Here is a 21879-nt window from a genome sequence, read left to right as displayed (position 1 = left end):
TCCCAACAGGACTGTGGTTGGATGTTGTGTTCCAGCTGAACCACCACCCTAGAGTGGTTGATTTGGGATTATTGCCTGTATCAGAGCTGCTTGAGATGCTGGGGGGTTCTCCTGACACCCATCCTGGATCCTTTTGGCCCTAGAAGTGCCCCTACAGCAGCTGACCAGAAGAAAAGAGCAGTTCAAAGTGTGTCCTGCCTGACCCAGTGCCCCCATTCCTGGGAACCTGGGAGCAGGAACCATCAAGAGCACGTAGGAGGAAACCCCTGGGAACAGATTGAGTGATTAGAAGTGTTTTCTGCCCCTGTGTGTGCTCAGCAGCTTGGGCTCAAACAATGTGTGAAGCTGGAAGCAGGACTGACGTCTGCACTGCTTGCGTCTCTTTTCTGACTTAATTTCAGCTGTGGGAGCCACAGAATAATGAGGCTTTTGTTTTAGGAAAGGTAAGGTTTCTAGAGAAAGATTTTATCTTTACCAGATCAATGGCAAAAATAGAACCAAGCCTTTGCAGGGTCAGTTGGGCTTGGAAAGACTCCCAGGCTGGTGAGGGGAAGGACTGACCCAAGGGGAGATGCTGGGTCAGTGCTGGATCCCCTCTGAGGGCAGGGGAAATTGCAGCTTCCCCCTTGCTCTACCCAGCTCACAGAAAGGCTGCTGGCAGGGGGAACACTGGTGTCAGACCAGCCAGAGCCACTGGTCCCTGCTGGCTTGGGGATCTGGGCTTGGAGGGGAAGGTGGCTGCAAACACGTTGGCCTGGGCTGTGGGGTGGAAAATTGCATCACTCCATTTCAAGTACCACGATTTCCATTTATTATTGTTCCTTTGTCAGATGCATACACGTCCGTAGGGAAAGGCTGGATGGTGTCTGCCCCCTCTGCAGTGTTTTCTATTGGAGCGATAAACCCTGATGGAACAATAAAGCCTTTATTAGAGCAGTTAAACCCTGACTTCTCAGGATGCAAACAGAGCTCAGCTGTGCCTGTTTGACATGCACCCTCCTCTCCTGGCAGGGAGGGCTTCCTGAGGCTCTGCTTGGATGCTGGGTACAGCAGATGGGCCCATTTCCACCTCCTGCAGCCCAGGACTCCTGCTCTGAAAGCCCCCTCAGTCATTCAGTGGTTCATGGAGAGCTGCAGGCACCCAGAAACCTGAGTCAGGGCTCCAGGGTCTGGGTGCAGGGCTGTGCTCTAAGCCTCAAAGCACTCACAGCTTGAGGGTGCAGCACCAGCATCCCTTCAGGGTGCTGGAGATCAAACTGGCCATGGCATTGCATTGATTTCTGTGTCACAGGGTCCCTTCAGGAGTTCAGTTACAGTGAAAATCAATAAATAACTTGGCATACAAAAATGTTCATATATTAAAAAAAATCATTATGTATTTTAAAAAAAGGAAAAAGAAAAAAAAGAAAAAAGAAAAATCTCTTTATTATCCCCCAGACTGTATTGCCCACATCATCTTTATGATTCTTGAGCCCTGATTCAGGAAAGCTGGGAAAAAAGTGTGCTAAAGCAATCCCATATCAGGGCCAGCCTAGGAGCACATGCACAGCTCTTCTCTTTGGGAAGAGGAGGCTGCAGTGGAGCTTCCCTGGAGAGGAAGGAGGGGCTGGCACAGGGAAGGGTTGAGAGGGCCCATGCACATAGGCAATACAGAGAGGAAAGATTCAAACGTTTCCCAAAGCCTTTGGTGGTCACCAGTTTGTTTTTCACATCTCTGCAGGGGAGTGATTTCCGACTGGCCATACCAGGAGGTGAAGTGGTTTCACTTTCTGTCCTTCTAGACCTGTGTCAGCCCCTTGCACTCTCCAGTTCTGTGTGTGCAGGGAGGCTCTGAGTGCCCAAGGGTGCTGAGAACACTCTGGAGAGTCCATCAGTGGACTGGAGTCCATGGAGTGAACAGGCTTTACAAGGAAGGTGAGTCTCTGCATGAACCAAGGGTAATCTCCACGATCCCCCTAGGTATCTTCCTTTTTTTTTTAATCAGTTCTCTTTTAAGCTTTAAGAACTTCAAACACACACAGGCACATCCATACACAAGTAGCAAAAATAAAATCTGGACTATGTTTGGATGATCTTCACTGACAGTTCATAGATGCCCCAGCACTGCAAGGGGACACAATTCAGGCAGTGCTGGAGACCCCTGGGAACATCTGAGCAGCTTCCCAGCCCTGGGGCAGGAAGGAGTGGATTGCTTGAGGAGGGTCTCATCTTCCTAGCAAGGAAAGTCCTTAGGACATGATGTAGACCTCCAGCAGACTGGCCACAGCGTGCATCCGGTAGAAGATCCCAAAGGGCAGGCAAATGTCCACGATGGCCGGCCACATGGAATCACCATAGAAGTTCAGTTCTGTGTCATTGTCAAACTGGGGCCGGGCACCGAAGGCTGGCATGATCCAGAGCTGTGGGGGGGAGCAGGAGAACAGTGAGAAAGGTGTGTGGTACATCAGGCACCTGCAGCCACAGCTGCCCAGGAAAGGAGCAACCTCTCCATGGGTTTCGAGAGGAGATGTGCTGCCATTTCTCAAGAAAACCCAGACTTCACCCCAGATATTTGTCACTTTACATCCTTTTTTCAGGGTGTGAAGGGAATGTAATTTATTAGTTTTTATAAGCTATCCCACACATCCACTAACACACAATAACAATACTGAAACTGATTATTCTCTTGCACCCACCTCTTGTGTCTGATATTCTAGTGAGAAGTGACAGGTCTATTGATGTAGCCTGAAATGTCCTAACTTCAGGGCAGTTGCTGGGGTTTTTTAGGGGACAAGGGAATCAGAATTCTACATTTATAAATATATCTAATGTACTTTCTGTGCAGCAGAAAAAGGATTGTTTTTCCACAGGCCACACCCTTTCCCTCGTGCTCGTAGCACCTCTCTTCCCCCACAAACTCCTCTCCCCGCGTGTACTCACTATGATATTGCTGAGCAGCAGGAACATGGAGATCTCCCTCAAGAACTTCCTCCTCCAGTTCATCTTCCTGGGGGCAGTGAGGGAGCTGGCCAGCTCCGAGCCGTGCGCGGCCGCCGTGGTGCCGCCGGTGTCGGGCACGCGCAGGGACACGGCGCTGATGTTGACGAAGGTGAGCCCGTAGAGATCCTTCTGGTGGCCCTGGTGCTTGCAGTCCTCCCTGGGGGGCTGCCGGTGCAGCCCCTCGATGATGAAGACGTTCTGGAAGGTGTGCTGGGCGATCATCAGCAGGGCGTAGGTGAGGTTGAGCGCGCTGATGCTGTCCCTCGGCGTGCTGGCCACGATGGCCACTATGGAGTAGTAGGAAATGGCATATTGGCCCAGGGCTGCCCCCATCAGCAGGGCCACGTCCAGGGTCCTGGTGGGGTTCTTGTGCCGGTCCATGTCCCTCTTGTCGAACCGGTAGATGACGGAGCCGCCGATGCAGACGAGGGACATCAGGCTCAGACAAACTATGTTGAAGATGTAGTACATGGTGAGTGCTTGGCTCTTCTTGCTGGATTCAGTGCTGGAATTTACCTGCACCTCATACAGGATGAGGACTCCCAAGCCGCTCACGAGGATGATGAGGCCCAACATGATGCCCACAAAGAAGGTCCTTCGGAAGAGCCTGAACTTCAGGCGCTGGATGTGGTGGGACTGGTGGTCTATGAAGCGTCCAACGTTCTTCCACATGACATAGACCATGGCAGAGGCGAAGAGGCTGTACTCAATGTTGAAGGGGTACAGCCAAAAGTAGCCATTTTTGAAGATCTGGCAGATTTGGCTGTTGCAATTGCATTCTTCAACCGAGCTGCTTCTCATTCCCACTGAAACAAGACAAAACCAGACAGGTGCCCTGGTATTAACACAAGGAGCCAACACTTCACTCTGAAGAACTGTTTGGGGTCAGTGAAAATCGAGACAAAGAACAAAACAATATGTGACCACTTTGAAAACAAGGACACTTCACCCTCATCTTTCTTGTGCCCAGGTTCTTTCTTAAAAAAGTTAACTGTCAGGTTAAACCTTTCTTTTTCCTTCCCTTCTTCAATCCCATCCCTTTTGTACAGTCTTCCACCTCTCTGACTCCTCTCTGACAGAGGTTAGGGAAGGAACCTCCAGGCTTGGCTTTTAACAAACCAGCCCTGACAAAGGTACCTCCAGCTCTGAACACACCTTCTGAAAAGGGATATAATCTGACTTGCTGGGAAACCATTACTACCTGGTGGGATCTCTCTCTGAACCAGATGGCTTTGCAAAGAGGCAGATTACCTTTCAGGAGCCACCTGAAGATTTCCTCTGTCATGTTTTTCTTCAGCTTTGAATGTGCCTTGTGGACAGACTCGTCTGTCACTGCTGACATCCACACTGCCAGGTTTGTAGTCAGCGTTAGCATCAAGCCACACCTGCAGGAGGAGAAGGCTTGTGACATTAAAGCAGTGGCTCTAGGCCCTGTTTCTCCCATCCATGGCTTAGGTGTGCTCAGAGGGGCTGTGGCATCTGTCTGAAGTGGTGTGAGGACTCCAGTGGCCCCAGTTAGAAATCTTGATCCTTTCTTAGCTGCCCTCACTCTCTTCCTATTTTTGTCCATGCTCATGAGAATTATCAAGGCTTGGTTCCCATTGTTGCTTTTGAAAAAACTTCTCAATAGTGAATAAATTAATAGAATTGGTCTCCAGTAGATCCAGTCTTGCAAAAGTGGACAAGATCTTATTTTAGGCTGAGGCTTGCCCACTGCATAGTTTTCTTCCCAGAAGAAAAAGTCAACTATGAATCATTATTTAATGATAATTATTTATTTAATACTATCTGCTTTGAGTAATGCTTGAATTCTTGAATGGAATCCCAACCCTGATAGATCCACAGGTCATTAGCCAGCTACTTGAGCTGGGAACCAAGTTTAGCTGGAGATTGAGCAGGTTTAGTTTTGGACAACATTAAGGGATTTTCCCCTGGTTACATCTTAGCTGTGTGAGAGTGTACAGAGTGCTTGTGGGGACCCAGTGCTGGGCCAGGGGGATTCAAGGAGCAGCAGTGCTCACCTGGTAACATTCAGGTGCACATGGATGCAGTCTTTGGCAGAGACCCACAGGAAATATGTCTGCAGGGAAAAGAAAAGAAGTTGTTATTTCCAGCAAAACAAGACAGCAAAGCACATCCCTCTGAAGGGGGGATCGCTCTGCAGAGCAGAGAGCAAGCTGGAGCCCCTTTTGCTTGGGTCCATCTGGGCTCAGCCCTCTGCTGGACGCTCTTTCCTTGCTCCCACTGCCACTGCTCTGCCCATGGCCACTCCTTGTCCTGTCTGAATTGTCCCTCTCTGGTCTCTTCCCTCCTTGGCATTGTCCCAGAGCAGGGACTGTGTGTGCAAGGTAGCCTCTGCCTTGACTGTCCTTCTCCTCTTCTGTTCTTCGTGGGAAAGGAGGCCTGGCTGGCTGGGGGCTGCTCAGAGTTTGTGACAAAAGTGTCATGGGCTGGTAACAAGTTTAAATCACTGCCTCAGAGTGAGCTGAGTTGCCATAAGTGGGAGCTGTCGTGGCTGGAGGGAGAAGATGTGGGCTGGGTGGGGGCTGAGTTAAGCCCCTGCATTTGCTGTGGGGACAGTTGAACAAAATCAAAGAGACCAGAGCTCCTGCCACTGTCTGTGTCTCTCTACTGCTCTCCAAGACAGAGCACAACCATCTCACCTGGACAATCACAAATATTGCCTGCACAATGGGGTAGATGATTTTGATTGCAGACAGGCAGCTGTAGAAGCTTGAGTAGTATCCTATTTTGAAGACATCCATGACAAGGCTGAAAATGGCAAATAGGATCAGGCCTCCTGTTGGGGAACAAAATTATCTGTGGTTGGATAGATGTGTGCACACATGGGCTAATGCAGATGGATGAGAGGAAGAAGAGGAAATGTCAGGAAGAGGCTTTGCTTCTACTGCTGTTTTTCTTCTCCCAACACCCAAATTATCTTGGCAGCAACAAAATCATGCAGTAATTTTGGAAGTGACTTTCAATCAGCCCGGTATGCTGGGGCTAACAGCTCTTGCAAAAGCAGCAGGAGAGATCCAAAGGATGGATTCAGGGACAGCTGGCAGTGAACCCAGCGCAGGGACCAGGAGCTGACCTGCAGCCATGCCCCAGCCCAGCAGCAGGACGAGGCTGTGCCCAGATCTTTGCTGCTTCCCTGGCAATAACCGGTGCTGCCAGGGCCTGCCCTCCCTGCAGCCCCAGCCCAGCCCTACCTCTCAGCCAGATGGGCCCGGCGTGCGAGTCCTTGCCCAGGACGGCGCCCGGGCAGCGCGAGGTGCCGGCCAGGTAGAAGATGATCCAGATGATGACAACCAGCATCATGACAGTCAGCAGGAAGAAGACGTCGTAGTCGTGCACGGCGATCTTCTCGAAGGCCCCGCTGCTGACCAGCGTGCAGGCCAGCAGGGCCAGGTGCACGGCCAGCAGGATGGAGAACATGCGGCCGCCCTTCTTCCACACCTCCTTGGAGGCAGGAGTGCAGGGGGGCTGGTGGCTGAAAGGTGCAGTCTGGCTGGAAGCCAGGCTGGCTTTGTCGTCCTTGTGCCCGCAGCCCATGCTGCAGGGCGGGTGTCCAGGCTCGCTGTCCTTCTGCCCGGGCTCCTCGGTCATGGTGCAGCCACGGCTCTGCTGAGGGTCAGTGCTGCTGGGAGGAGAGCCCCATGAGAGACAGCAGCACTTGGGACAGCCCAGGACTGGGCCAGAGCAGCACACGTGATGAGGAGGACAGGATAGATCACAGGAACAGGGAAGGCTGGGACAGGGAGTGCAAGAAGAGGGATGAGCTCATTTTCTAACTTTCCTTTCCTGGTTCCCTGAAGGCTTTTTTTGACTTAAGATGCTCTTGCTCAGGGAGGTCCCAGGTCAGTTTAATGAAGCACATCTAATAGGTCACACAACATTTATATGTTTATTGACGTAAGATTTGGAAAAGCACCAAAAAGCACTTGCAGGATCAAATATCCTGGGGCAAACAGCCAGTGTGGTTTAAATTCTAAATGTCAGACACTAAACATTCCGAGAAATTGTTGTACTTCCTTACTGAAGAGCAGGCCACCAAAAGGTAAGAAACCCCTGGGAATCTTTGGACCATCACATCCCAATTTGCATCAGTTCCTGCAGGAAGGGTGTGAACTACCGGAGCTGTCACTGCCTCTAAAGCCCTTTGCCTGTGCCAAGTTTGGCATTTCATTGATTCTCAGTGAAAAGCTTGAAACAAAGTGAATTAACCATCCAAACAAAGCCATTCCACCGACCTGTTTTGCTGCCTGGAATCCAAACCTCTGCTCCTGCCAGGCTGAGAAGTTTCCCTGTTGCTGCAGCTTGGTCAGTTGAAGAATTTACACCTGTTGGGACTTCTCTGTAATTTATACCATGTCTGGAGCTGACAGCAGGGCTTCATGGGCTTCTCAGAGAAACTCATGTGATCCATTTTGTGCAATAGCTGATTTTGGGGAAGCTGGAAAGAGATGAGGAGATAAGAGTTATTTATCTAGCACGAGGATGAGTTGACAACACTGCTAAGCATGGCATGGACTGCTCGGCCACAGGGTCATGGTCACCACAGAGCAAGGCCACTCCACCAAACCCATCTCCCCACATGCATGAGGTCTCTTCCCTTGAGAGGTGATGGTTTAGGTATTGAACACATCTTTGGTGATGATTTTGTGCTTGGCTTTCTGCTTACTGGAGCACATTAAACATTGTGCCCCACCCTGTGATATTCAAATCAGTCCACTCCATGCCTCGAAGGTTCTTGAGGAAAAGGAAGAAATTTGCATTTATACCTGTTCAGTGCCACAGGTAACTCAATCCTTTCCCACCCATGGTGTCATCAACGAGGAAGGTTTAGCACTAGAAAAGGGCAGGATTTAGGGGCCGGAATTTGTTCTCCTTTGCTGACGCACTGCCTTTGCTTTTTCAGGGTGAGATCACCTTTCTCTGGACCTCAGGACCTTAACTCCTCTCCTTCCAAGGAGTAACCATGTCACAAACTACAGGACAGATATTTGAACGTTTGTCTGGTAAGGGGACAGTTTCTGCTCAAGGTCCCTTTCACCCAGCTGTGTTTTGTGGGGGAGCTATAGGAGTCCCACGGCAGTTCTGGGTGGATGGGGACAAGTTCTATTCCTTGAAATGCCTCTTTGGGAGATGTCTCTGCTGCTTTCCCCCTTCAGGGCAAGCACAGAGCTGGGGCCATTTGCTGTGAGTTTTCTCTGTCCCATTCCTGCCCGCTTGTGTCCTTCTTGCTGCACTGCAGGTACAGCACCAAATTTGTGTGGGATGGGGAAGGAGAGCTCAGAATCTGCTCTCCAGCCCAGGGAGAGCCCCGTGTGTCCCTCCTGTGCTGCCACCAGCAGGCTGCCACCAGCTGCACCAGCTCTGCTCTGCCTGGCCTCTGCTGAGCCACAGCCATTCCTTCCGGGGTGAGTGCTTGAGCTTTTCTCACTCTGCAGCCTTTCCCAGGGGAAGCCCAGGCCTCCCAGAAGTAAATCCGAGCTGATATAGATGTTTTGCAGAGGCCAGAGGTTCAGAGGCCCCTCGGGCTAAACGTGCTGGTTTACCCTGCCTCTTTTGTCCTTACCAGCCAGCAACAGAGGAAAGAGTGTTTACTGCCTCGGGCAATGCTCCCAGTCCCCCCTGGCAGCCAAGAAATTTAATTAATAACAATACAAGAATCATTAAGTAACGTCAGTAATGAATTGCAGACATTACTGTGCTGCTTTTCACCTGCAGTGGCTACTACATCCCATTAGGACTTGCCCAGGGAGGCTGAGCAGGTGCAAAGGAACCTGTTGAGGTGAGCAAAGCCCGCAGGGAGCAGCCCTTGGCTCTGATGCAGCCAGGACACTGACGCTGTGTCACTCACCCAGGGATTAATCACTGCAGCTTGCGTGGGTGCACCTGGCACTGCTTTAGGGCCACCCTCCTATCTTGGGGCATTTTTTTTTTTTCCCTTACAAAAATAAGCTGTGTTTCTCACTGTTTTGGTTCCTCTCTGCTCATTGCCTTCCAAGCCCTCCTGATGCTGTCTTACATAATTTTCCCACTCTCCTCCCATTTCCTATCCATCTGATGGCTCTGCTTTCACCCTCTCCAAACCCTGTGCCTGTCCCAGGCCGTGGTCACACACACAGAGTCCAGCCCTGGAGATCTCCATTCCCAGTTAGGACATTACAGGTAAAACGAACAAGAGAGTAGCAGGAAATCCCTCCTCCATGTCAGCATGTGCCAGGGGATGCAATCCACCGATTCACCCTTGGGTGTAATGCACTGGGGCAGCTTCGTGCTTCGGCCAGCATCCAGGCTTGGCTCCAGCTTTCCGACAGCAGAGGGTGCCCGGGAACCGGGAATGCCGTGCTGGAGACACCGCCTGGGGCTGTCCAGATCCCCAGGGTCCCACCCCGCCGGGAATTCTGTCAGCACAAAAGACACCAGAACACTGCAGCCCCTGCACACCGGTGTTACACACAGGGTTAGGGGTTTTAGTCTCCAGAGAGGGGAAAGAGGTGAGGAAGGGAATGTTTCCAGCCCTTGCGAGTTTCTTTGCTTTATCACATTCCCGTTCTGCAGTTTGTTGTGCAGTTCCTTGGAAAGCAGAATTCTGTGGGTAGAGGCAGAATGGGGGCGATAGGGATGGTGACTGAGTCTAGTGACACTACGGAGAGATAAAATAAATATATAAATAAAGTTTGATTTTTTTATTTTTTAGTGAGGAAAAGCTGAGCTGTGAACACCCCCGCTATCACTTTGAAATCAGTCCCCAAACTGCCCTCATCCAACTCTGCACAGAGTGGGTTCTCTCTCCAGGTCCCAGCTCTGACAGGGCTGAGCAGAGGCCGTGCGGCATGTGCTGCACTGACCCACTGCTCCTGCTTCGGCTGCCCTTTGCTTGGGGCAGGAACAGGGCAGGACACAACCCAGCAGCCTTCCTGACAGCCTGCTCTGCTCTGGGAACTCTTAAACTTGCTGCCGCGTGCCCCGTGCTGAGCCCAACAGAGCGACGCTGCTTAATTGGAGCTTTTACTGCGGCGGGGCCGGAGGATGCTTAGGACCCAGGGGATGCGCTGTGGAGCCCGGCTGGCTGGGCTGGGAGCCGCTCCTGCCTCCAGCCAGCGCTTCTCAGGTGTCCTGTGCGCGGAGCTGTGCCTGGCGAGCGGGGCCCTGGGCGCTGGCCCTGCCGCACCGCCCGGGCACCCATGCGCTGGCCCGGGCACCGTGCGCACCATGAATGACCAGTACCACCGAGCCGCCCGCGACGGCTACCTGGACCTGCTCAAGGAGGCCACCAAGAAGGACCTGAACTCGCCCGATGAGGATGGCATGACCCCGACCCTATGGGCCGCCTACCACGGCAACCTGGACGCCCTGCGGCTCATCGTCAGCAGAGGGTGAGTGCTGCCCGCGGTGCGGACAGAGCAGCTGGGACCCCCTTCCCTGCTCCCGGTCTGTGTGCCCCACAAAGTCATGGCTCCTGTCCATAAGACATCATTTTTTGTCCATAAGGCCCCTACTCCTGTCCTCCCTGCTCTTACTTTTCTTCACTTGTGGTGCTTTGAGTATAATCCAACGCTCCTGATAAGTGCTCTGTGTTTTCCCAGTTCCTCTGACCCCTTAAGTGCTCCTGTCCCCATCCCTGGATAGGGATGAGTTCCCCTTTCCAAGTGCTTTGTGGTCTTTTACAGGTCCTGTAAAGATAAACACATTGTGTTGCTGACATGAAAAAAGTCCTTTTAAGTGGGAGGTAAATAACTGCTCCCTCTGTCCTAAGAATGCTCACAGAGGGACATGTGCAGTGCCAGCTGGCAGAGGGTGGCACTTGTCTGTTCTGCCCAAAGCAAGGTCTCAGTATGTGGCCCCTGGGCAGCTTGCTGTACACTTGGAGCCTTGGAAATTCAGTTTTTCCAAGAGCAGATTTAAGCCCAGTCTCCTCCACAGCGCCTGCTCCATACTGGTCTGTCTTTCTGTACCTCACCCTGGGCTGCCAAATCTTAAGAGTTTCTGTCTCCCTAAATGTGGATGTGATGGGGAGGTGGGAGTGGGACTTGTCAGACTGGAGGGATTTACACCTTGCTGGGGAACCACACAAGGGCTGTGCTACAGCACGACCTGCCATTCCTCACTCCCTCTGTGACTCTCCCATTCTTACCAACCCCCCAAGGACACATCCCAGTGCTTCCTTCTGCTCCAGTAGCTCTTCTGAGCACTTCATCCAAAGCCATCCAAGCTGGACTGGCTTCTGCCTTGTGTTGAGAGATTGGTGGTACTTATTTTGATTTCTGTCTTTCTAATATTGAGGAATGGTAGTGAGGTCAGCAGCCTGGATGGACATCACACCTCCTTGAGAGGGCTTGGTGGCACTGTCACCTCCCATGCAGGGATTTTTCTTCCACCCTGGGCTGTATTAGCAGCTCTTATACCTGACCAGCCATATCTCCACTGCACCTGGTCCTGGGCTCTTGCCATCTCCTGATACTCTGGTCTGCTTGTGCAAAAAATTCAGGCAGTACCTCAGCTGTGCTCACAGGCAGAGCTCCTCCATCCATTGTTGTCCTTTCATTGTAAATCATTTCCTTTCAGATCCTGAACTGAAGGCTGTGTACAGAGTGGCTTTGAGAAGTCCTTGCACACCTGATGCAATAGGAATCTGTTCAGGAAAAGATTATTTTTGAGTCTGGAAAGGAAAGAGCAACACAGTGCTCCCTCTGAGTGGAGCATCCTGAGTGGTCCTGGGCTGAGAGCCCTGTAATGCTTCCCTGGGTGGGGCTCTGTGACCCCCTGTGTACCTCCCAGGAAAGACTGTGCCCAGCAAAACCTGCCCAGAGCTCCTGTCAGGACAAGAATTGATAGCCAGGGCCAGAGAGACGTGGGAGGAATGCCCAGGGCATGAGACCCTGAGGTTAAAAATGGTTTCAGAGACTCTTTGTGGCCAAAAAGTCAATCTGGAAGGCCCAAGCTGTGGATGAATGCCTCTCCAGAAAGGCAAAGCCTTTTGGATTAACTTTATGATCTCTTTATATCACTGTATGACCTCATACTGCTCCTCTCCATCACAGGGCACCCTGCAGCACCACTGCCTGCCCTGCCAACCCCCCTCCAGCCAGCAGTTTCTGCCTCTCCACAAAGCCCAAGGGCTGCTTTTATAAACTCACATTGGATTAAAAGGTCCTTGTAGGCTCAAATCGTGTTTGAGTGCAGCTTGGCTGCTGTTTAATTAACAACCTAATATACATTTGTTCCTGACAAGGAAAATAGCCTGGCAAAAGCCCAGTGCCCTTTACATGATGGATGGTGGAGCAAGGTGTGTGGCTGTGGGACTGCAGGATGTGTTTGCATTTGTGCATTCATCTCCATGTGTCAGATCTTTGCCCAGGGCCACAGAGAGACCAGCAAAGTGCTTGGCATGGAGGCAGGCACACCCCTGCTCCTTGGAGCTGGCTTTGGGTCTGTGAGAGGCAGGAAAGCCCCAGCCTGGGCACCAGGGTGCCAGAGAGGTGGAATTGTGCAAAACCCAGCAGAGCCTGAGGCAGACCCTGTCATTCTCTGCCAGTGCCCAGGATGATGTGCCACAGTGTTTAAGCCTTGTTCAGAGATGAAACTTAATGCTGTGCTAAAAATGGTACTATTACACCTACACTATAACCACTGTGAGGCAAGAGAGAGGATCCATGACAATCCCAAAATGTCAGGGATTTGCTCTCTGGCCTCTGATGCCAAAATATTCCTCCTTTGGTTGAGAGAGCCCTGCACTATGAGACAGGGGAGTGTGAGACCATGGCATGGAGCAGGGTCTGGGGGAATGGAGGCTTTGGGGCTGCTGAGCCTCCATCTGGGTTGCATGGGGCTGTCAAAGCACAGAGGGTGATGGGGGGTCCTGGGGCAGCAAGAAGACCCAAAATCTCCTTGCTAGTGCTGGGCAGTGGCACCAGTGCCCAAACAAGCCAGGACATTGAGTGCTAGGGCCAGGCTGTTATGAAATGCCCTGGTGAGGGTGGCCAGAGGAGCCCTGAGAAAGCAGGGCTGTGGGAAGGGGCTCCTGGGGGCCAAAATCATGGCTCTAATGGCCATGTCAGGCTGATGGACACATCTAGGCTCTGCCATCAGTGAAGGAGCCTCATCCATGTGTTGAGCAGATTGTGGTGTAGAGCTGAAACAAGGAGGGGAAAAGAAATCCTTTGGTAGATTCTGGAGGGAAGCTTGTTGCCCCAAGCCACAAGGAAGGGGTAAGGAAGGAGGCTTTGTGCCTCTGTGCCCCCTTTGCAATGGACAGAGAAAGGGTTTGGGATGGAGGGATCAGCAGTAGCTCATCCCTCTTGTCTGCCACACAAAAAGCCTTTTTCTTCCTGCTGGCTGGGCTCCAGTGAGGAAAACAAACAAACTCAATTAACATGACGGCTGGGAAGAGGCTGGCGAGCTGGCATTTAGCACTGCAGCTTTTCAGACTCAGTAATTCCTCAGTGGGGCTCGTTAGGCACTGCTCTGGCAGTGGTGGGCACCAGTCCAGCCCCAGTTATAGGCAGGTCTGGGGGCCTTGCCTGGGATCAGCCAGAACTGCCTTGGAGTGGACAGCAGAAGTGAGAATGTGCCTGCAGGTTTGTCACTCAGCAGAGCTGGTCCTCATCTTCCCTTCCTACACAAACAGGGGGCACAGATACTTTGGATGCCAGTGACAGGGAGGACAAGTGGCTCAGCCGTGGTTTGGGGGTGACAACAGCTCCTGACATCAGCCAGGCTGCTCCAGGGCATCACAGCAGCCCAGCTGGGCAGGGCTGCAGGGGAGGTTGCAGCACAGGCATGTGAAGGTGATGTGCATCCTCTGCAGGGCTGGAGGCCACGTGGGAGCCGGGGCAGCCTGGCTGTGCTGGTGGGAACTTCCCTGGGTGACAACCTGCCTGGAAGGTGAAGGAGCAGGGTGGGGCACTGCTGCAGCTTCCTGGCTTCGGGCACCTGAGCTGTCTGCTGGCAGCGAGGGTGAGCCCTGGGCAGGCGAGGTGCTGAACCAGGAGACGTGGCCCCAGGCACTGCCCCAGCACCACAGTCACCTGGCACAGCAACTGCCAGCCCAGCTTTCTGCTGGGACAAGGGCAGAGAGCCCTGGCATGACCTCTGCAGCATCTCTCATGGATTTTTGGGGATTTGAACCTGGGGGACAGCTGAATCCTTGGGCTACCACCACCTGGGGAAAACTCACTATACAGGACCCAAAGCTCTGCTCTGGGCCAAAAACCTCATCTTTTCTGCTCTTTTCTAGGATTGACTATGCTGAAAGTATTGAGGATTGCTCCTCAAGCCATAAATTGTTTTTTTTCACTCTCCCTCTATCCAAAACCATTTTACGAGGATTGCTCCTCAAGCCGTAAATTATTTTTTTTCATTCTTCCTCTATCCCAAATCATTTTATCCCCAACCAGTTGGATCCTGGTCTGAGGGCCTGATTCCCCACACACACCCATGGGCCAAGGGTGAGCCAGCCCTTTGCTATCAGAGGAACTCCATACATGCAGCCAGGGAAGAGCATATGTAAGTGCCACTGGATTCCCCAGCTAATTGGGATCCCACGGGAAAAGCAGAGGGGAAAAACCAGCAGGAAGGGAGTGAGCATGCATGTCATGGTGCAAACACAGTGACTCAAGAGATGCACATGTCCACCTAAGGGGCCCAATTAACAGTGTTTTAATAATGATTATTACAGGAGTTGACTAAGTGCTCAAAAACGCTTTGAAGCTGAGAAGTGCTGCACTTTACACCTGTTATTAAAATACGTTCCCACTTAGTGGACCCTGCAGTCAGCATCTCCTCATGTGCAGCACCCCGGAGGTGAAGTTTTGCTCAGACACCTGCCAGAGGGAGGGCCTCATGTTTATTATCTGAGTTGAATCAAACATCTCTACTTTGCAAGTCACCGTTCTTTCCTTCTGATGCATTTTTAGCGCCTGCGGCAGACGTTTGTAGGGCACAGGGCCTGAGATATCTAATTTTGCTCTAATACTTATTTCTAGACAGTGGAAATGACCAGGGAAAGCTGGTGTTGATGTTCTTTCCCCCCACTCTCTGAGGAAAGCAGACCTTCACATATGAAACCCCCAAGAGCTCCCTGGCTTTGCCCTCTGCCCCCTGAACCAGGCAGACCTGAGAATAGGCTCCAAAAGGAACTTGATGGATTGAGCATCCACACACTTGGTTTAGGGAGCAGGACTGTTCCCACTGCTCACTCACTGTGCACATCATGAGTCCACACCACTGGGACCCTCGAGGTGTCCTGGCTCACCTGCCCACACCTGCCAGGCACGCAAACACCTTTTCAGACACACAAACCAAACCAGCACCTTCACACACTGGAGTGTCTCCACCAGCACCAGCAGCTCCATGTGGAACAGGTTCACTGGCTCTTTAAATCCAGCTCTATCAATAATTTATTCCTCTCTTGCAATTCATCAAATATTTATCCTCCCCATGCATTTCCCAGCCTGGACATGTCACTACGAGGGGAGAGGCAAGGGCTGGGGAGTTACTGCTCCTGGAAACTCAGCATTGTCAGAGTACTATCAGATCCCTTCTCTCCTTTTCCTGCCTTCATGGCTCCTCAAGCCTATGATCTCCTGCCTTCCCCCTCCTCATCACCCATCTCTGAAACCTTTTTCTCCTTCTATGAGAGATGTCAAAGGCTCTGGCTCAGAAGTCCTGAAGGGCTTGTGGGTTTTTTTGGCCTTATGGAGTTTCAAACCTTTTGATTAACTTGCTGAATTTGCCAATGAGCTCAAGGTTGTACTTGCTGTGTTTCTGTAAATTTAGTGAAAACATGTTTATGATGGAATTGCTGTTTATGCTCCCACAAAAAAAGCTGAGTGCACCTCATAGCAGCTTTCAGGGACTGAAGTTAGGAAGTTCATGCTCTGGGTGCAAATAATCTCCAGCTTAACATCTGGACAGGCTTTATAGCTTCTTTAAAGCCTGAGGATTGCAAACTTGGCATTACACTGACTGGGCAGTTCCTCTGTGTCTCTGCTGCTGTGTTCCAAGCAGGCAGTGGGTTCCTGTGTGGGGATGAACGTGCTAAATGAGGCTATTTCTGGGGTTTGTGCATTGGCACAAAGTGATGAAGGTGCAAAGCAGCAGGGCAAAGAAGTCTCTCTGCTCCTATGATCTCCTGCTCTTTCCTTGGAGTAGTTTTCACTCTGAAGTCAGACAAGCCATAGCTCAGAGCACATGGGATTTGAGAGAGGGTGCTGGGCTCTGCTGCTCCCAGCTCTTGCCAACACAGACCCTTAAGCAGCAAGGAGTTAAATAACCCTTGCTGAAGGTCTCAAGTGTGCATTTAAGGAGCTGGACCTGATGATCCTTGATGGGTCACTTTCAGCTCTCTATATTTTATGATTTGCTTTCTGTACTCCTGGCGTCACCATGGATTGGAGCTGAGGTCTGCGTGGAGGAGGAGCAGTGCTGGGTTCCTCTGGAGCTCTCTGAAAGGGTGGTGTGGGAACAGGCAGGAGCTGTGCTGAGCCAGAGCCCTGCCAGAGCCCTGCTGCCCACGAGGAGCTGCTCCTGAGGGTGGTGGAGCTGCCCAGCCTTAATAAAAGCTTTGCCATGCCCATGTGCACGGAGGGAGAGTGCCCTGTTGACAGATACTGCTGCTGGCTGCATATCATTAGCACGCAGCTCGGGAGAGGGATGGTGCCAGCAGGGGTGTGAACTCTCTCGTTTCACCTGAGCACAAATACAGAGGAATGTCAGCAGGACAGACTCCCCTTGGATCCCAGGTTTGTGTTTGTCCTGGCACGGGAGGCAGGAGATGAGGACAAGTTGTTTTGTCTGCCAGCAGCTTGCTGGGGCAGGGGCTGGCGTGGTGCGAATGGAGATGCTACTGGCAGTGTCCAGCTCTTGAGGAGTGCAGAAACCTAATCTCCACTTTCTCTGAAACTGGATTCTCAGGATGTGCTAATACCAATGTGCTTCCAGCTGTGCTATCAAGACCAAGTACGGTACAGCAAAATCCCCCACAAAACCCCAATGCCGAAGGCAATGTCACCAAAATCACTCTTATTCTCTCCTGCCAACATTCCCCTTTGTGCTGCAGATCTCCCCAGGTGCCAAGGGACAGGTGGGTGGGAAGGTACAGCAGCTGGGGGCTTTCAGAACCATTGCTGAGGATGGATGTTTCATGGTGTCCAAGGTGTCCAACCCAGGATGTGGCATACAGAGAGGCATTTTGGCATGCCCCACCACAGAGTCTGAATAAAGCCAAGATCTGAAGACAGGATCTGGCTAGAATTTAATGGGATATTTGAGATTTGAAATTTTATCACAAGCTTAAGGTCTGAGCTGGAATCAGACCTGTTTCTCAGTTCTGGGCTATTCAGAACCTGCTTGCCTTTCTCCAGAAGCTGGTTTGATGTGGGAACATATTTTTCTTGAGACCTAAATTCAAGTCACATTGTCACAGACCTGCATGTGGGGCACGTGACTCCATGTCAGTAGTATACCCCTCCAGAAGACCCTTTTAAAATTAAGTTGCACCAGAGGTACATACCTTGATATTTCAATGAGTCAACATTTCATAGGGCTGATTTGCCCCTGCACAGCTGGGAATGTCTCAGTGGAGTCTGCCATCAATCCCTGCATGCTAACCAGTTGTTTTTCTTGCTGCCTAGGGGCGACCCAGACAAATGTGACATCTGGGGGAATACCCCCCTCCACCTGGCAGCAGCCAACGGCCACCTGAACTGCCTCTCCTTCCTCATCTCCTTTGGGGCCAACATCTGGTGCCTGGACAATGACTACCACACCCCGCTGGACATGGCAGCCATGAAGGGGCACATGGAGTGCGTGCGCTACCTGGACTCCATCGCTGCCAAGCAGAGCAGCCTCAACCCCAAGCTGGTGAGCAAACTGAAGGACAAGGCCTTCCGGGACGCGGAGCGCAGGATTAAGGACTGCGTGAAGCTGCAGAAGAAGCACCACGAAAGGATGGAGAAACGGTACAGAAAGGAGATGTCAGATAATTCGGACACCATGAGCTTTTCCAGCTATTCAAGCAGCACCTTAAGTAAGAAGTTCCAGCACATGTCTATGGTGACTTCCCTGCCATACTCACAAGCCACCATCCACGGCACAGCCAAGGGAAAGACCAAAATACAGAAGAAATTAGAGAAGAAGAAGCAGGTGGACGGGACATTCAAGATCTACGAGGACGGGAGGAAAAGCGTGCGGTCTCTGTCTGGCCTGCAGCTGGGCAGCGACGTCATGTTCGTGAAGCAGGGCACCTACGCCAGCCCCAAGGAGTGGACTCGCCGCAATATCCGAGACATGTTCCTCACGGATGAAGACACCGTCTCCCGTGCCATAAGCGACCCGGGTTTGCACCTGGACTCGGCCCACTCCGAGGTCAGCACCGACTCGGGACACGAGTCCCTGTTCAACCGGCCCGGGCTGGGCACCATGGTGTTCCGGCGCAACTACGTCAGCAGCGGGCTCTTCGGGATGGGCCGGGAGGACGGGGCCGCGCCGGGCGAGGACGGCGCCGACGGCGTGGGTGTCCGGCTGCGGAGCCGCCTGCAGCGCTCGCCAAGTCTCAACGACAGCATTGGCAGTGCCAACAGCCTGCAGGAGAGGAACGAGGAGGAGCTGCCCTGGGACGAGCTGGAGCTGGGCTTGGACGATGACGATGAACCGGACACCAGCCCCTTGGAAACTTTTCTGGCTTCTCTGCACATGTTTGAGTTCATCTCCATCCTGAAGAAGGAAAAGATTGACTTGGAGGCCCTCATGCTGTGTTCAGACAATGACCTGAAGAGCATCAATATCCCGTTGGGCCCCAGGAAAAAGATTGTGGATGCCATCCAGAGGAGACGACAAACGCTGGAGAAGCCAGATGTCATTGTAGACACTGAACTGTAAGTAGGAGACGGGGTCTGAGAGGTTAAACTCTTCAGCAGGTGGAGATGTGGATAATGTAAGGTCTTGTTTTCAACCTGCTTTGGAAGAGTAGGAGTCCAGGTAACCTCAGCACTTCTGTGTGTGGGCAAATTCCTGCTCGTATGGAAAGGATGAGAGTTTGGAGAGGTGGCAATAGCATTAGTTCATTACTCAACAACCTTAATGTAACTGGGCAGGACGTGAAGCCCTGGTTTTGTTTCATAACCCATTTGAATGCAGACTGTGTTGTGGTCTGATGCTACTCAGTCCATGTAACAGATTTTCAACCACGTTTAGGCTTGTCTTGACTCTTCACCTTTCTGAAGACATTAGGAAATCAACCGCAATTCCCGGTGGTAGCAGAATGATGGCAGTGCCCAGTGATATTGGGAATCCTTCCACAAATGCTTGAGATCTTACTCAGGCCTCTGGAGATTGCATATCTGGGTTGGAGTTGTTGCTGTTTTTTGATGTTTCCAGGGTTTGGCTGGTAGGGTTAAAGGACTGTGTACCTGTCAGAGAGGTGAAGGGAAGGCCACATGCACTGACACCCCAATTAACTGTGTTGTTTGGGCTCCCCAGCCTTCAGATACCTGTGTGCTGCTTTTACAGCCTTTCAGTACAGCTTGTTCTTGGATCCTCAGGGTGCTGATAGATTTTTCTCTTTTCCTTTGCAGATAGCAGCAGCATTTTTTATTTTTAATTTTTTAAAAAAATGCTTGAGAAACAAACCCAGTTCTAAGTTGCCAGAAAACACAAGCCAGAGACTCCTTTCCTGGGGCAGCTGAAAGCTACAGCCATCCCCACCAGTCCCACAGGACTGCTCCCTCGCTCTGCTCCCTGTCTTGTGATGCTCTCCAGGCAATTCCTGGCACAGAGGGACAACAGCTGAGATTGGACCAGGCAGCTCCAACCTGCCAACCTTCAAGAGACTGTGGTCTTCCACTTGCTGGAGGAAGGAGGGAGCTGCACAGATGGCTGGGATGCTGCTGTCACAGGCTGTGAGACCACACCAAGCCATGAACAGAAGGAGATAATGTGATATTTTCAAAAGGACCCAAAATAAATAATTACAATCCATTCTTCCCTGAGCAAGTGGTTGTTTTGGGGTTTGGGCTTGAGGAGCAGAGGGTTTGGGAATTCTGCTCTGTCTCCTGGTTCTCATCCGGTGAGAAGCATCATCTTGTCTGGTGCTGTGTTTTTAGAAGGGAGTTCTGATGGCTGTGGTCTCAGTTTGAGATGTGCCAGCCCTGACTTTGGCCATCAGGTGCCCAACAAGTCTGTGAGTCTGTGAATCCAGTCTGTGCTGTCTTGAGGGCAAAATCCAGAATGAAAATGATGCTTTGAACTTGTTGGTAGTTGTCTTCCAGTGGTCAAAATGGTTGTTTCACACTCAGTGTTTCTGTCCCATCTCTCCAGGGCACTGAGCTGTGTCAGCAGTTTGTGTGCAAAGGACCTTGTCTCTCAAATCCAGCAATTTCCCAGGACTGAGCACAGCACAAGGCTGCAGCCCAGAGCCTCTTCTGAGCATCCCTGATGCATCAGTGCTCAAAGCACAGCTCTGATCTGCAGTGTCAGGTGTTTCCACACTGACCAGTGCATTCCAAGCCCCACTGTGCCATTTTACATGTGATCTATGAATGCCTCCTGGGTTGCAGACATTACTTGCATTGCTTACCCACTTTATCTCAGTCATGAAAATGATAAGAAATTACCTGTGTGTGCTCATCCCAGGCCAGGCTGGGATTTGGACCACATTTAGAGCCTTTGGAGCTGCAGAGGCTGTGGTTATGCTGGTTGGAAAATGGGGATTTGTTTGGTGTGAAACAGCTGTGCTGCTCCCTGCCTGTGCTTGCCCTGGGTGTGTGGGTGTAGGGGAGGAAAATTACTCCTTGCAAGTTAGAAATACTCAGGTGTTTCTCTGCCCTGCTGCTCCCCGAGTGGCTGAATCCCCACCAGGAGAGTGTGGGGTCACTGCACACAGAGATGCTCTGGCATCCCCTAAACACCATCACTGCACTGAGGGTCTGGAATCTTTCCGCACGAATGTAAACTGATTTAGTTTTTTAAAGCATTTTAAAAGACCTAACAGTGCATTTATATTTGAGATTACAAGTTCTATGTAACTCTTGGCTCAGTGTGCAGGCAAAAGGGTGAGGATCAGATGTGCTGAGTCAGTGAGTTTTCCAAGAAGGCTGCACTACCCCGGCCCCAGCTCTGTTTCCTTTGGTCCCTTTCCAAACCCGGGGCTGGTGTCCCAGGGACAGCGGTGGCTTGGCTGATGTCACAGCTCCCTCTGCTGGGACTGGGTCTGGGACAGCAGGGTAGGACCCACAGCCCACTGGGACCCACTGCTGCCAGCAGGACTTGCACCCCCAGGAGAGTTCCAGGTGAGTCTGTGATCACTGAATTCACCCTCTTCCTCATGCACATGGGAACCTCATCCAAGCCCTCTGCCCCTGGCAGAGCACCAGCTGCCCACCATGACCCAGTCCCAGCCCCAATTTCCCCAGGATGGATTGTGCCTTTGGGTCTGTGCTGGGTGCAGGAGGGGAGTGATTTGCCATGGCTCACTCCAGTGCAATGGGAAAGAGTTAATCCCAGCAGATGACAAAGAGAAGTGGATATATTGACTTGGTACCCACTGGAGACTTTAGCAGGCCAGGCACTGGGATGTGGAGGGTATTTCAGAGCTCTGGGCACCTGGGGTGTGCACATTCCCTAACATCTGCTGTTTTTCTCAGGAGCACCTAAGAAGTTGCTGATGTTGAGCTGATGCTGACAGAGATCCTTTCTCCCAGCTTGTCTTTCCTTCAAAGAGCCAGTGAAAGGTTTGGTGACTTGACAGTGCCCAGATGCCATGGGATGTGTCCCTGCATAGCTAAGACCAAGCCCAGAAATGCCACTTGGGATCACCAAGCCCAGAAATCAACGTGGTCACCTCCATGATGCAGGGAGAGACCAAAACTGAGCAGTGTGGCAGAGCCC

The 21879-nt window shown here is 51.7% G+C and overlaps 2 protein-coding genes across 5 annotated transcripts; one reads left to right on the top strand and one right to left on the bottom strand.

The window, feature by feature from the left end:
• Window positions 1-1405: 1405 nt before the first annotated feature.
• On the bottom strand, window positions 1406-7461 carry OTOP2 (otopetrin 2). 2 transcript variants are annotated; one of them, XM_056506169.1, is made up of 7 exons: window positions 7236-7461; window positions 6195-6733; window positions 5643-5779; window positions 5001-5059; window positions 4231-4364; window positions 2920-3785; window positions 1406-2399 (listed from the first exon to the last, which is right to left on the bottom strand). In XM_056506169.1, exons 2-7 carry the CDS (start codon window positions 6589-6591, stop codon window positions 2229-2231), a joined length of 1764 nt encoding a protein of 587 aa, XP_056362144.1. In that variant the 5' UTR covers window positions 6592-6733; window positions 7236-7461; the 3' UTR covers window positions 1406-2228. The 2 variants fall into 2 exon arrangements, with proteins under 2 accessions (XP_056362144.1, XP_056362143.1); XM_056506168.1 differs by having other exon boundaries at window positions 6195-6622.
• Window positions 7462-7605: 144 nt separating this feature from the next.
• On the top strand, window positions 7606-19970 carry USH1G (USH1 protein network component sans). Of its 3 annotated transcripts, XM_056506167.1 has the most exons (5): window positions 7606-7782; window positions 7904-8405; window positions 9692-10370; window positions 17628-18869; window positions 19569-19970. In XM_056506167.1, exons 3-5 carry the CDS (start codon window positions 10024-10026, stop codon window positions 19570-19572), a joined length of 1593 nt encoding a protein of 530 aa, XP_056362142.1. In that variant the 5' UTR covers window positions 7606-7782; window positions 7904-8405; window positions 9692-10023; the 3' UTR covers window positions 19573-19970. The 3 variants fall into 3 exon arrangements, with proteins under 3 accessions (XP_056362142.1, XP_056362140.1, XP_056362141.1); XM_056506165.1 differs by lacking the exon at window positions 7606-7782 and having other exon boundaries at window positions 8248-8779; XM_056506166.1 differs by lacking the exons at window positions 7606-7782; window positions 19569-19970 and having other exon boundaries at window positions 8248-8779; window positions 17628-18873.
• The last annotated feature ends 1909 nt before the right edge of the window (window positions 19971-21879 follow it).

This window comes from Oenanthe melanoleuca, chromosome 18 (assembly GCF_029582105.1).
Source record: "Oenanthe melanoleuca isolate GR-GAL-2019-014 chromosome 18, OMel1.0, whole genome shotgun sequence".
NCBI lineage: Eukaryota > Metazoa > Chordata > Aves > Passeriformes > Muscicapidae > Oenanthe > Oenanthe melanoleuca.
Note: the sequence above shows the minus strand (reverse complement) of the source record. Positions and strands in the feature narration are given on the sequence as shown.